The 15,519-nt window shown below is 45.4% G+C and overlaps 1 protein-coding gene and 1 long non-coding RNA gene across 2 annotated transcripts in view; one reads left to right on the top strand and one right to left on the bottom strand.

Moving 5' to 3' along the window:
• The window catches only part of LOC310841650, a 248,280-nt gene that overhangs the window by 52,509 nt on the left and 180,252 nt on the right, over window positions 1–15,519 (bottom strand). The gene's annotated exons all lie outside the window — the stretch shown is intronic.
• LOC310841384 (calpain-14-like) overlaps window positions 1–15,519 on the top strand; it is a 44,662-nt gene that overhangs the window by 17,444 nt on the left and 11,699 nt on the right. The window contains exons 8-16 of the mRNA XM_083732364.1: window positions 879–964; window positions 2,176–2,250; window positions 4,894–5,057; window positions 5,170–5,333; window positions 6,367–6,378; window positions 9,877–10,079; window positions 11,441–11,477; window positions 12,173–12,229; window positions 12,763–12,820. Of these exons, the coding sequence (XP_083588490.1) occupies window positions 879–964; window positions 2,176–2,250; window positions 4,894–5,057; window positions 5,170–5,333; window positions 6,367–6,378; window positions 9,877–10,079; window positions 11,441–11,477; window positions 12,173–12,229; window positions 12,763–12,820 (856 nt within the window). The remainder of the gene's footprint in view (window positions 1–878; window positions 965–2,175; window positions 2,251–4,893; window positions 5,058–5,169; window positions 5,334–6,366; window positions 6,379–9,876; window positions 10,080–11,440; window positions 11,478–12,172; window positions 12,230–12,762; window positions 12,821–15,519) is intronic.

The raw sequence follows: 15,519 nt of genomic DNA, 5'->3' as shown, positions 1-15,519 counted from the left end.
ATAAAATGCATCAGAAGGTGACCTGTCTCTGGTCTACGCACCTTTTAACTCTTGCCACTTGCATGTTTGACCCCAGTTGGGGAAATGCTGATAAAATCCCCTGCTTTTAATTATCAATCATGTACAAACAAATGTTCTTTTTACGGCAGGAGTGGGGAACTTGTGGCCCCCATTCGCTGTTGAACTGTAATGCCCACCATCGCTGACCATTGTTAAATACTCCCCCCCCCATTAAGCAAGCCACCCCAGAGGAATGAGTCCGGCCGTGTGCATTAGCAATCACTCTGTTGCGTAGCATTGAGTTTTGTGTTGTTTTGTTGCACAGTGTCGATTTTTCACTCCATGTTGGTAGTTTGAAATGTCCAGCGTATATTGTTTCACCTTGGGCGCCCTGTTTGAGCTCTTTTAGGAGAGGGGCAAGGGGAGTAAGACCATCTTTTTATTACTCAATCTCTCAGCAGCTTTTGATAGCCTTGGCTATGGTACCCTCCTGGATTGCCTGTATGGAATAGACATTGGAGGCACTGTATTGCAGTGGTACCTTTACTACCTGCATGGCCAGTCCAGAAAGCAGTATTAGGGAAGTTCTCTTTGACTCCCTGGCAATTGTTCTATTTTCTCTCCAGTGCATCTCCATTGAGAACGGTCACTGGGATTTTTTGAGCAAGGCATCTCCCTCTCTTCCTTATATCAGTGTGATTCTGACCAAATGTCAGAGGAAAAGGCACTGTCTTGGAGGGACCAGCTTGCTGAACACCTCATAGGCCAAAATTGGCTCCTTGAATTGCACCTGAAATGTTTTTATATGTCACCAGAGCAGCTGGGAAAGGAGGCTGTAACCCCGGTTAAGGCAATCTGTTTTTTTTGTTTCTGTACAGGTGACTTGCAAACATGGACCCGAGAATTTAGTGAGACTGAGAAATCCCTGGGGGAAAGTTGAATGGAAAGGAGATTGGAGTGACAGGTGCGTTTCTGAGAGAGAAAAAAGAGGTTATGGTTTATAGAGATGAACCCACAGTGCCACCTGCAGGCAGATACTGATCCCAACAACGGCATGAGATGTGAATATGGTGCTGTCACACTGAGAAGGGCAAGCCAAGTGGACAGAGTTGACCTTATTTATTTTATTTCAACAATTTATTTACCACTTAATTACAGTTGCCTCTAAGACTTGTACAGGAGACTCAATTCAATAAAATTAAAAATGAGTTAAACCACAAAATAAGAAAATATACGGAAAAAAATCCTGAATATTCAAGGGAAGCACCATAGCTTTGTAGTAGGGTGTCCGCTTTGCATGCAGAAGGTCAAAGGTTCAAATCCGGGCATCTACAGGTAGGTAGGAAATGTTCCTTGTCTGAAATCCTGGAGAACCACTGCCGTTCTCTGTGAGCAGTATTGAGCTAGATGGGTAAGGTAAATTGGGCTAGATAGACCAAGGATCTGACTCCATATAAGATATCTTCCCACATTCTCTAGCATCATTATTTTTGGGGGTGGCGGCCACAGTTTGCACCCCCTCCCCTGCAAGAAGGGTGCCAAGTCCAGGGCATTCTGGAGGCTGCAAAATGGTTGCTGATGTCGATGCTTGCGGTGTCAGGAAAACAAAACTGAAAAACACACACGCAGGGGACCAGGTGTTGTGCAGCGGCGGAGCAAGCTGCCCATGGGGTGAGGCAAGCCGGGGCAGGACGCTCCGCGGGGCCTCTGAGGAGTCTGCCTGCCTCCTCCCACTCAGCCGCCCTACGGCTGGGGTGGGGAAGGCGGTGGGTGGACCATTTGGGGCAGCACAGAGCCTGCGGGCACCCAAGCCACCGCATCACTCCCAGCAGAGACGCGTGGCTTGGGCGTGCTGCAGGCCCCGTGGTGAGTGCCAGCAGGCATTTTGTCACCCCCTCAGGGGTGACACCCGGGGCAGTCCGCCCACACCGCACCCCCTTCCCCCGGCCCTGGTGATGTGCTCTCCCCACGGCTGATGGTGAGGTCCACCCCTGACCAACAGTTGGAGAATTTCTTCTCCCCACTGCAGAAATTTGGTCACATCTCTAGTCTCTGGTATTGGTGACCATAATATTAAATAAATGCCCACAGGCAAGGCAGGATACTGGCCTATTCTGCAACAAAGCCGGGTGGGTTCCTATTTTAAACAAGGCTCTTTTCTTCCTGTCCCTTTAGCTCTGGAAAATGGGAGCAGCTCAGCCCAAAGGAGAAGATTTTGCTGCGGAAGAATGATGACGATGGAGAATTCTGGTACTTTAATGAAATTACCTCTTTGCTTCTCTCCCCTTGCCCCCAGTACAGGGTTTCTCAAATGCCTATAGAATGACTGCTCAGCAAATTGTCCCATGACCAGTGCTTTTTTTCCTGGGGGTGAGCAGGGATACACATATCCCTAAACATTTTGTGAATCTAACGGGAGAAGAAACAATTTTAAAAAATAATAATAGTTTCTTCTCTAGCACGGTGAATCGTCAGTTCTGTTGCTACCCCCGATGGCAGCCTTTTGCCCATTTACTGTATTTATTTTCCCCGATTTGAACTATAAAATGGTGATTTTCTTGAGTAAAAATGAGAATACCCCTAAATATTTTTTAATAGAAAAAAAGCACTGCCCACGACCCTCCCTGCCTCTCCCCTGTTAGTAGGTCAGATATCCATATGGCATAGTTTTAAGCGGAAAGAGACCACTGTGGATATCAATGAGATTTTCTTCTCTGTTGTGTATTTAGGACTGGCAAAAATTACTTCTTAAAAACCTTAATTTCTGCTCGCTGAGGAAAAAAAGAGAGGGCATGCCACATTCACACCAGTTTCTGGGAATTGCAGGTGCGTTGGGTTCTGCTTGTGAGATTCCCAGTGGCATCTGGGAAGATGCTGGACCAGACGGGCCTTTGAACTGATCCAGCAGGACTTCTCTCAAGTTCTTATGTTCACTGCCAGTTCATTCACTCCTTTGCAACTAAAACACTTTCTTATTTCCGGAACTGCCCGGTTTGTTGCTGCTCACAAGCATGACTTCTAATGATGATGGCTGCCCCGTATCATTTATCACCAGCACCTTAATATTGGAGATATGCCCTAATCCCTGCAAACATCTGGCTATATGGCATTGTCTCTAATGAGTCCAGTTTGCTGTGATATTTTAAATAGGCATACCTCTAGTGAGCGGCTTTTTATAATACAAGTCGGGCCTGCAACACAATGTTGCAGCATAGAGTGTTCCCTCTTCAGGATTCTGGTTGTTCCAATTTCTCTCCCCTCTCTGATATTCTTCTTTTTATATCCTAGCAGTTATTCAGCATTTCCTGGACGCTGAACACTCTCGGTCCTCATTTCGTTTTCTTTTCTGGGGACAGGGGTTCTTAAGCTCCCACGTTCTGCCGATATACTTAGGTGTTTTGGCTACATAAGCAATGACAATCACAGCCTGTGCAATTGAAATAGAGGGAGGGAACAATAATAACAAAGGGTCTGTTTGTGTGTGTGTGAGTGAGTGCAGTGATACTGTTTTATTCAAAACGTACACATTTTTGCATGCCGTTTTCCCTAACATAACACAGTTTTGTATGTTATTTTCACCAATATCATCGTTTTTTAATGCACACTTCCCCCCTGATACGTATACATTTTTGTAAACATTGGTTGCAGAAGTATGTCGCAAAATTCAGATAAGTGCAAGTTTTGAAGGATAGCAGTGTTTCGCTTCACATACTGTTTCGGAAAGTGTGAATTTGATCATTTCACCTGGGATTGCAAACTGAAATTAATTTCTTCTCCAACCCTGCCTGGTATAGAATGCAGTCGGACTTGTGTTGCTCCAACCTATTCCGATTTCAAAACTCCCTCAAAAGTGAGATTAAGCTTTGTTTAAAAGGCTGCATTGTGAAGTCTGAAAATCCACATTTTCCCAAATGAGCACATGTGCACACCCACAACCGCACGTCGAAGGAGGATACAAGTGATCCAGTTTCTCATGTCACACCATTTTGCCACTAGGTGGCAGTGTTAACACACACAGTGCCGTTCCTCCTCTTCTTGGGCTCCCAAAAAACCTCTCTGCTAAGAATTATTTGCGGTTGTCTTGTCTGCTCCTCCTCCTCATAGTGCTGCTGCTTATTGGTAATTACTAAACGTAAGCCAAGGCAAAACGTGTATCCTCTGCACGCGCTCTTGTCCTATAATGTGTTGTCAGCAGTCACACGCTTTGGCAAATCCAGTGTGAGAAATGGGAACCTGTGGACCTCTGTGCGCATGATGAGAAATGGGTGCATGTCAGAGGCAACATGCATCCATTCTACGGTCAGGGATTTAATTTTGAAAGCAGGACTGCAGAGCCTTTCTGAGATCAAAGGCCACATTCCCTTCTGGGTCACATGCTGAGGGTGGGTGGAGCCAGAAGAAAAAGTGGGTGGAGCAATGAGCGTGGGTTTTACAGTCGGCTTCTTTCTATTTATGCTCACACACCCCCTCTCCACCCAGACAAGCAGGAGGCACTATCAGAATTCAAGGACACAGGCTAGGCCAAACGGGAAGGACAAGCGGAGCTAGTGAGTGGTGAGGCCTTGAGGAGAAGGGGTGTGGCTTGTGAAGGGGCCACATTTGGCCTCTGGTCCTGAGCTTTGCCACCTCTATTCTGAAGAACATGGAACAGGAGCTAGGAAACAAGGAAGATGCCTGATACTGTGTCAGATCATGCGCCATCTAGCCCAGAATGACCAATGGTTCTCCAGTATTTCAGACAGGAGCATTATCTGGAGACGCCAACTTGGGACAGAAAACCTGACAGCAGCCTTAAGCCTTAAACAAAAACAGAAGATGCGTTAGTTTCAATGTCAGTCCTAAGCCAGGATGGACATTTGACTCTGTGTCTTTGTTGTTGTTCTTTTCTCACAGGATGTCCCTGCAAGATTTTAAAACCCATTTTGTGGGTCTGATGATCTGTAAACTGACTCCTGATCTCCTGAGTAAGGAATTAGGGAAGAAGTGGACGTGCTCGACGCAGGTCGGCAAATGGGTCAAAGGAAGCACAGCGGGGGGCAGGATGAAGGTGCACAACGGTGAGGTGCCCCTTGGGGAACGCTACTTTTGAAAATAATTTGCTGGCATAAATGAGCTAAGCACCTGCTCTTCTGAGCTAGAGGCTCACATGTTTGCATCTCTCACCTCCAGCTGCATTTTGGAGGAATCCCCAGTACTTGCTGAGAGTTCTGCAAGGCAACGGGAGCAAAACGTCCCGTTACTCCTGCAGCGTGTTGGTGTCTCTGATCCAAAAGCGCAACGACCATCACCGGAATCGGATGCCTCATCTCCCCATAGGCCTCTCCGTCTATAAGGTTGGTGGAATCTTGTTGCTTTCCTGCTGAAACTGTTGGGTTAAATTGTTCTAAGCTGGGGCAGCCAATGTGTGGTGCCCTCTAGATGTCATTGGACTCCATCTCCCATCACCCCCAGAAAGCACGGCTGACGGTCAGGGAATGATGGGAGTTGTAGTGTAGCAAAATCTGGAGGGCACGGCATTGACTACACCTGCCCTAAGCTGTTTCTCCAAAGCCCCTTGCCAGAAAATAAGAAGTTTCTTCCTAGCAGGTACAGATTTCTTTTGATTAATGCGAACAGAGAGGGACCCTGACCTACCAAGGGAGGCTGTGAATCAGAAGTAGAAAACAGGGAAAAGAACTGGGCAAGTCAACATCCCATGTAGGCACAAATGATGCCCTCCATCCTAGTTCTGAACAAGGCTCTCTTCTGCTTCAAGACTCCCCTGTGAGGAACCTGTGGCCCTACACATGGTATTGGACTATTACAGGTTCCATCACTCCTGACTGTTGGCCAAGCTGACTGGGTCTGATTGAAGTTGGAGACCAAGCACATCTGGAGGACCACAGGTTCTCCACTCCTCTACCTTCAATAGATAGATGTCTAGAACAGCCTTACTCAACCTTGGGTCCCCAGATGTTGTCGGACTACCACTCCCATCATCCCTAGCTAATCAGGGATGATGGGCATTGTAGTCTACCAACATCTGGGGACCAATGCTGAGAAAGGCTGGTCTAGGAATATCATCAAGTGTAGCTGCTGAAGCAAGTCAGGATTTCTGCCCCCCACTCCCCTAGGGCTTTTGACATTGTCTCCACCACCACCACCTCTGAACCCCACCAGGAGTCAGAGTTCATCCTGTGGCTGTTCTGCACTTCAGCAACCTTACCTCCCCAAGGTGCCTAGTATATGGGATAAGTTTTAAAATAGGGAGTTCAGTGCTTTAGTGTCTGGTGGCCCTTTTGACTGATTCAATCAACTGTAACTTTCAGTTGTAAATTTTACTTGGAATTCTCTGGCTGATACATATTCTACTTTCTTTTTTCCTAGGTGGGCCAGGAGGTACGTATATAGTCCCATGTTGCTTATTCCCATTTTGGCTGTGTGTTCTTGCATATGCTTCCTTCCTGCACTTTTCCCTGAGACAGAGTAGGTAAAAACAGATGCAACTTCTGCGTGCTTACCATAGCCAAAATTCTGATCTGAGTGCAATCTCAGTTGGGCTGGATTTAAAATCTTTTAAGGTGGAAACAATTGGATATTTGAAATGGTGTTTGTGCCCAAATACTGAAATGTGTTGTTTGCAAGTAGCTGCATCTTCCTCTCTCTCTACACATGTTGAGACACATGGACCCATTGCTAGGAATCATATGTGTGCAGAGAGCCTTTGCATTCAGGTCCTGCTTGGAAGCTTCCCTGGGGCATCTGGTTTTCCACTGGCTGGATTAAATGGCTCTTTGGCTTGAACGAGCAGGGCTCTTCTTTGTCTGTTCTTATGAGGTGCTATAGGCCTTGCATTGACTTTGTGCAAGTGGGAAATGCCTGCAAGCTGCACAAAGTCTGCAGCCCTGATAAATTTCACATTCTGGTGCCTTTGCGCCTTCCACCCTGGCTGGAGGTTCATGTTCAGCCATGCCAGTTTACAAGCATGGGAATCGGATTTGCACCACGATCCTAACCATCTCTGCTGGGAAGTTACAACTGCCGAAATCCTGTGTTCAGAGTATTGGAAAATCCCAAAACCTTGATGCTTTGTATTCTGCAGAACTTGGAATTTCTGTTCGTATGTGAGTGTTTGGACATGGCTTTCCAAACTCTGTTCAAAGCTAGTGTGTCCCATTTTCTTTTCCACCTATTTTAGAGAAGCTTCTTAAGGCATTAAAAAAAAAAAGATTGTTAATGCCTTCGCGACTCAATGCATTTCAAGATAATGCATTTTTATGGCTTAATTAAGCATTAATGGTGGTGTGTTCCTGAGCTATGCCTAGAAGCAGTAGACAGGGCTGAGTGAGAAATTGTTTTATTATATTTCCTTTTTAAGTCCCACAAAGTATAAATCCCTAGGGGAATTCGCCCACTTTTTTTTAGCTCATTCTTTGGCATTATTTGCAGATGCCACTAAATCGATGCTATCATTTCTTTTTGTCCATTGCATACAGTTAAATGATGTTCCCAAGTGCCTTCGTCTCAGATATTTTTGTTACACTGCCATCAAATTCAAGTAGATGTTATATCAGGGAAAGAGCTGCCTATGAAGGCGTTTTTACCAGGACATAAAACCAAGAATTGGCAATTCACTGGCTATAGGCTGCTGTGCACTTGAGCCATGTGATGTGCATGGCAGATGGGAACAAAGCGGTGGCACGATTAACCTGCATGGGGACTAGAGTTTGGTTGATGCTGCTATATCCTTTGCTACCTTGGTCTGGGTCCATTTGCATCAAAGTATCAGCTGAGACGTTTCCTCTGATTTTAGCAATGTCAGGACAATAGGACCAGGTCATCAGAGAAACTGTGAATCTGGCCTACGCCAGGGGAAGCTAGCATGGTGTCCTCCTGATGTTTTTGAATTCCAAACTCTCCCATCAGCCCTAGCCAGCATGGCCAATGGTCATGGATGTTGGGATTTGTAGTCCAACCGTAGCCAGAGGACGCCATGTTAGCTACCTCTGGCCAAAGCTTTTGCCCAGGCCCAGATGCCCCAAACCATGTTGGGTGGGAAAATCCTGCATTGCAGGGGTTGGACAAGATGACTCTCGTGGTCACTTCCAACTCTACAGTTCTATGATTCTATGATTTCATGACCCACATATTTGGCTCTGTATGGTCTCAGATATGCTGTGGTTTGAAAGCCCAGCCTGTCTACCTACTGTCATGCTGTGAAACCAGTCTGGCTTCTACCCAAAGGCGCCAGAGGCTCAGTATCAACAGACTGGTTGAGACTACTTGAATGCAGCAGCCAAGCCAAAGTTGTTTGTCTCACGTCTGGAGGTTTGGACCAATTGGGAGATAACACTTTTACATCCAGGCTCATTGAAGATCAGAGCTGGAGTCTGCTTGGAAGTAAATTCCAGACTTGTATTGAGCACCAAGATTAATATAGTGAAGTACAAAACCAAGAGCAGTTTTAACATTGGAAATACAATGAATCACTGCATTGACTGAGGCATAAAAGCCTTGCATTTAATATATGATGCATTCAAAGGGGCAACCCCACCCTCTTAGGAGATGACAGATTGCTGCATTAGCAGGAGAGAAATACAACCAAAGAGAGAGCAAAAGTCTTTCTGCAACTGCTCTTGTGGGCAGCAAAGTCCGCCAGAGAGCAAAATGTCAGAGCCATTTTGAGGAATGGCCAAATCAGGAAGGCACCAGAGTTCTTAGCCAATGCAGTTATTGACCGTCTCCATGTCCGGCATTCTCTCATTCAGTCGCTAGTAATGGGAGATGCCTATTAACAGTGCAATTTTGCCTTCATCATCATGCCATAATGGGATGATGGGGTTGTCAAAAAGAGACCACGGTTGTAATTCTATTCTAAGCCTACTTGCGGAGAAGTAAGCCCCACTGAAATCAATGGGGCTATTTTTCTGAGCAAAATTGGTTGCTTGCATTCTTGGGTTTTAGGACAACATGCACAAAGGGTATGCACCGATTTAGGAAATATTTGGACCACTCTGATGATTCTGTGTTGCCTGGGTATAATTTTTCTGATAAAGGCATTCTGTAGAATTATCATCAGTTCCCCACTTTTTCCATTCTATGTGCAGGATGTGTGCCCAATAATTTATTTTAGTATAGAATTTAATGGCCTTTGTATGCCACCTCATAATGCAAAGAGCAGCTTACAAGAAAAGTAAAAACTATTTTAGTACCTTGAAATGTGAAATCAAATGCTACATAAATACAACAAAAGAGGCTCATAAAATTGAATGTAGATTGAAAAATGGAGAGACCCTATTTAAAAGGCCTGGAGGAACAGAATAGTCTCTGCCTGGCATTGAAAAGACCACAAAGATGGCCCCAGGAGAGCCCCCCAGGGAAGGGCATTTCATAACCAGGGTGCCACAACTGAAAAGGCCCTCTCACTGGCAACCACCTGCTTCACTTTATTGGTGGACACACCCAGAGCAGGGCATGTGAAGTGGGTCTTAAGGAACATGGAATAGGAAGTAGCTTCACAGGATCTGAGTGCTGGGAGGAAAAAAGTATTTGTTGTTGTTATCAGGTTTCGGGCAAAATATTAGCATGTAATTTAGACAAATTCAAGCACCCATTGTTTTCAGGGTTGCCTCTGCTCTTTCATTTACTTCTAAGTAACATGGATGTGGTTTCTGATGACACATTTAGCATCACATCTATTTTGTGCCTTCGAAAATGGATGCTACCCCCCCTCCTATTTTTCATATAAATATTAGCTCGTTCCTCTCCATGGAACTCTTTACATGACTTAAAAAAATAATAATCCCCAAACAGTGTAAGCTTTTTGTAAGTTTCTCTCTCTCTCTCTCTCTCTCTCTCTCTCTCTCTCTCTCTCTCTCTCTCTCTCTTTCTTCTCAGTACCATGATCTTAATAGAAAACTGCCGGCTGCCTTCTTTGTCTGGAACATGCCCCTGAATAGGGCAGTCTTTGTAAATGACCGTGAAGTGACTCAGGATTTCCGGCTCCCACCAGGGGCCTATGTCATTGTCCCAGCCACTGCAGAACCCAACCAGGAATCAAACTTCATCCTGCGGGTCTTCTCCAGGAAGCACAGCCTTCAGTAAGTCCTCCGGTCTTGCTTTGCTACAATCATTAAGGGGCGGGGAGTGTGTAATTTTGCCAGAGGGAAAGGCTGGTGGTGGGTGCTCCCTGGTGGGAGATATGTAGTTTGCCCTACCTTTTCATGGCCATTGGTCAAGGATGATGGGAATCGTAGTCCAGCAACTCCCTGTGGAGGACCGCAGGCTTCTGAATCCTGTGAACTGTGACGACAACAACAACAACAATTTAATATTTAATGCTGTATTGTTTTTAAATTGATTGGGAGCCGCTCAGAGTGGTTGGGAAAGCTCAGCCAGATGGGTGGGGTATTATTATTATTATTATTATTATTATTGTTATTGTTGTTATTATTGTTATTATTGTTATTATCGTTATTATTACAACAATGGCAGCAATGTCATAGTAATAGTTGATCCCTATTTGTGGAATGCTCTCCCTAGGGAGGCTTGCTTGGCACCTTCATTATACACCTTTAGGCGCCAGGCAAAAAACATTCCTCTTCAACCAGGCCTTTGGCTGATGGACCTCCAATGTTGTGGAAGGCGGGTTCTAGCTTTGTTTTTGTTCCTATTTTTATTAGGAAAAATATGCATTTTGTCTTTTTTATATTGTGATTTTATGTTGTGAACTGCCCTGAGATCTACGAATAAGGGACGGTATACAAATTTAATTAATTAATTAATTAATAATAAAAATAAAAATCCATTATTAATCATTGTTCATTCTTTTATGAATTAGTTACCCACTCTTCATTGCAAGGTCCCAGAGTGGGGTACATACATATTAAATAACATGAAAGCAGAACTTAAAATCATAATTAAGCAACACAAAGATTACTACAGTGCAGAAAGTGGTGTGGGAGTGGAGGCAGGGGCAGTGGGCACATAGCTTAATCTAAAATGACTCATTTGCTCTAAGAAAATCCCGTGGCATCTTGTCTTACTGGCAAAAAGAGTTCAAGACTATTGCCAGGGCTTTCATTCCCAGCCACCAGTTGTCTGGTGACACCAGTTGTAATGGACCATCAATGAAGCTCAGAGACCTCTGTGTGCTACATTCTTCAACTTTGGGTCCCTAGAGGTTGTTGGATTACAACTCCCATCATCCCTGGCTAAGCTGGCTGGACATGATGGGAGTTGTAGTCCAGCAGCTGCAGAACAGCTACAGGCCTGTCAACTTTGCAAAAGCAGATGGCTTCACAGTTGTACCAACACTGGCTGAAGCAGCAATGTTTGTGGGGAGAGCTTGAGCCAGAAGAAGCATTGTATGGGACAAAATAAACATTTCTGCCTTCCCTCCCCCTCTCACCTTGTTGCACTATCTACACCTCTCATTGTACTTGTTAAAATTTGATTTCAGTGAATTGGGTGGTGATTCCAGCTGTGTCCTTTCAAAGGTGAGTTGAAGAACTGCTACACCGCTTGAGTTGCTTCTCTCCTCTATTCCTCTCTGCTGACCTGCGATCCTCATCAGAGCTTCCAGGGTGGGGGAACCAATCAGTTGAGTATGGTGGGCTAAGCTTGCAAATGGACTTTTATTGCTGGCCAGCTTCACTTTGAGGCCTGAATGGCAGGATGTAAATCTGGAAATATATAGGCGATCCCTGCTGTGTGCTTTTAAAAGGGGAGAAGAGGTGTAACTCACTGTGTTTTTTAATGTTCTAACAGTACCACAAGAGTATGTTGATGTCGTAACTTATGGGAAGTGAATACACTCCCTTTGAATGAACCCCAGCAGCTGGCATTTATCATATCAAGAGAAAAGACATAAGCCAAGTGGATGCTCATTCTCATGGCATCTTGGGAACGGCAGTTACTGAGTGGGGGCTCTGACCTCAAAAGCCAAACTCAAGAGTCTCATGGCTGCAGGTGTCTGTTCTTTCCCCCGTAAACTCTTGCAAATTGGCATGCAGAATTGAACTGCAGAAAGTCAATTTTTCTAGGATAAGTTTGACTGTCAGCTGTTCTCTTGCCACTAAACTTCTGTTGGACTAGTGGCTTGGCCTGCTGATCCACTGCAATCCATTACCTAGATCTTGAGCTACCGCCTTTCCATCCTGCTTCTGTTCTGATTTGTTGTTGTCGTCTGCAGGAAATAGTTGATGAACATGAAGATTGGGAAGATTTCTTCACTAAGTACTTTGATCAAGTAAGTCTGCCTATAGGGTCCACCAGAGGGAATAACCAAACTGCCCTGTTCATGTTAGTTTCTGTGAAAAAAAATTGTAGGAGAGAGAGGGAGGGAGGGAGGGAGGGAGGGAGGGAGGGAGGGAGAAACCTACATTTTGGAAAGCATGCTGATGAAAGCCCATTAGACAGTGCCTATAGAACAATCCCGCCACTATGGTTTGACTTGATTTGTATATATTTTCAAACATATATCAGCTCATCACCACTTGAAGGAAGGAAGGAAACTGGGACAAAATAATAAAGCCGGTTGCAAGGTTCACATGCAGGTAGAGATTCCCATGATAAGCTTTTAAATATGAACATCCCTCTCTGATGACCTCTGCTGATATCTTATGAAAATGCCTTGACTTTCACAGCTGATCTGTGGCTGCAGCTTCAAAACTCAGTTTTCTATGTGATACCTCCATTAAAAATTATGGTCTTTTGAATGCGTAGAACTTGAAATGTGCAAAGCTTGGGTTTTTCTATAATATCTTGTCTCTCTTGCTTTAGTATCCTGAGATTAATGCAATGCAGCTGCTGAGGATTTTGAACAATGTGGCTTGGACGAGTAAGTATGATCTGGACTGCGGAATGCAGCATCCCGTATGTACATGGACCCAAGTGCAGAGTAGCAGTGAGGGTTTTCATTATGTAGCTCAGTCTCCACAAGAGATGGGTACATTTCTCATTAGGCTCTGCAGATGGTATCGTGTCAACCTCTATTAATCGTGTTTAAATGATAACATTTTCATACTCTTAATTATAGCAACTCTACCACTTTTACTTTCTGGGGCTTGGGAATAAAAGTGAAAGAAGTCTTTGCTCTCATGTTCTGCTGGTGTGCTCCCATAATAATAATAATAATAATAATAATAATTTATTATTTATACCCCACCCATCTGGCTGGGTTTCCCCAGTCACTCTAGGTTGCTCCGAACAGAATATTAAAAACATGATAAAACATCAAACATTTAAAACTTCCCGAAACAGGGCAGCTTTCAGACGTCTTCCAAAAGTCAGAAAGTTGTTTATTTCCTTGACGTCTGATGGGAGGGCCTTCCACAGGGCGGGCACCACTACCGAGAAGGCCCTCTGCCTGGTTCCCTGTAACCTCACTTCTCGCAGTGAGGGAACCACCAGAAGGCCCTCGGCGCTAGATCTCAGTGTCCGGGCTGAACGATGGTGGTGGAGACGCTCCTTCAGGTATACTGGGCCAAGGCCGTTTAGGGCTTTAAAGGTCAGCACCAACACTTGTAGTAATCTGGTGGGCCACCAAACCCCAAGATGTAGCAATGGCAGCCAATGTGGAAGAAGAGTGCTGTGGTGCTCAGGTCTGGTTTGCAGGCTTCTCACAGGCAACTGGTTACCCTCTGTGAGATCAAGATGTTGTACCGTTGCATCGGCGATGTGATCCATCAGGAGCCTAGGACCAGGAGCAGGCTTTTAGGATTGTGCCCTTAGGCATACCCCTAAGGGAATTTCCAGAAACAGAATATCACATCTGGCTGAGGATGCAGCAGTGACTGGGGGCGGGGGGAGAAGGAGATGCAACAGAGAAAGTGACTTTCTCCAAGCTATACATCACAGAAGAGGTGGCATTGCAGGACTGGAAGCCGGATGCTAGTAGCTAGAAGAGAGTGAAACAGACATCAAGAACGCAGCTGTTGAGGGAGTTGGAGGAGCATTGCCACCCTCCTGCTGGTGGTGATATGATTGCTGGGGCGGGCATGGGGCAAGGCACTGGTGAGGTTGTGGTTCTGCCCTGCCAATCCCAATGGACACCAGCCTGCACTGTAGTTCCCTTACAGTTGTATCAAATAACTTTGAAAGCAGGCATATCCTTAGGCAATGAATTATCATGCTCTCTGTTAAGGAAGAGGCTGCAGCTACAGTATGAGTCAGGGTACTGATCATCAGAGCCCTTCAAGACACACCCCTGTGCCTTTGGTCTTGAGCCTGGGGCACAGCTTGAATTCCCAAGCTGTGAGAGCAGAGAACCATCTTCAGCCCCCCCCCCCCCAATTCTCCATTAACAGAGCCATCCTTTCTTACTATTTAGCCTTTCCCCTTTGATGTCTTCTTGTGTCATACTTCCTCTGGCGTTCCTCTTCTCCAGGATGTTCCCTATGGCAATTTCTCCTTCCATTACCAATGCTTTCTTTTTATTTTACTTATTTATAAAATTCCTTTCCTGCTCTTCATCAAATATGATCTCAGGGTGGGCAACAAGTTCAAATATAATGAAAATGGAACCAGAAAATGCAATTGAAACAAAAACAAATGAACAGGTATAGTTCCAGGAAAAAACAAAACTTAGCTGCATTATTTTTGTTGAATGCGTTTCCAAAAATTGTATATACTATGCATTGCTGGTTGTTACCATTTCTTTTCACTATTCCCATCTCTGCTCAGCTCCTTCCCCCACCCAGTCCTGCTTTCCCATCATGGGAAACCTTCTTGGCTGACTCCCTCCCAGTTCAAGATACTGCAAACAAACCAACAAACTGGCCCCTTCCATCATATTTTTTTTAGGGAGGCTTTTGGTTCTGTAGTATATTTCAATTTCTTTATTGTTCACTCTTTCCTGTGAATGTTTGTGCCATTCATATTTTATTGAGCGTACCCTAAAAACATGGGGCAGACCAATCCTAGTGGGGACTGCCAAGGTGTGGAGGGGCACATCCTGTGCTCTACCCTTGCCCTGCTGCTGCAACATACTGTTTGGGGGACCCCCTGCTGGCTGTTGCCGGTGGGAACACCCCTGCCAAGAGTGTTTCCTCCGTAATAATGGGGCCTTCGTAACAGTGGAACCCTCTGTTGGTTGAGGTTAGCAGGTGGAGATGTGTACTGGATCCTAACCCCCACCAACAGCATGAATAGAGGTTGGCGACTGCAGACTTAGGTTAAGAAAAGGTAAAGGGACACCTGACAGTTAAGTCCAGTTGTGAACGACTATGGGGTTATGGTGCTCACCTCGCTTTACTGGCCGAGGGAGCTGGCGTTTGTCCGCAGACAGTTTTTCCAGGTCATGTAGGCAGCATGACTCAGCCGCTTCTGGCAAAACCAGAGCAGCGCACGGAAACACCTACCTTTCCACCGGAGCGGTACCTATTTATCCACTTGCACTTTTGAACTGCTATGTTGGCAGGACAGAGCAATGGGAGCTCACCCCCTCGCAGGGATTCGAACCGCCGACCTTCTGATCGGCTAGCCCTACCTTCTGATCGGCTGGACCAGAGCACCACCCGCGTCCCTTAGACTTACCAT

Source organism: Podarcis gaigeae (genome assembly GCF_964106915.1).
Source record: "Podarcis gaigeae genome assembly, chromosome: 3".
Classification (NCBI taxonomy): domain Eukaryota; kingdom Metazoa; phylum Chordata; class Lepidosauria; order Squamata; family Lacertidae; genus Podarcis; species Podarcis gaigeae.
This window is presented reverse-complemented; position numbering and strand designations above follow the sequence as displayed.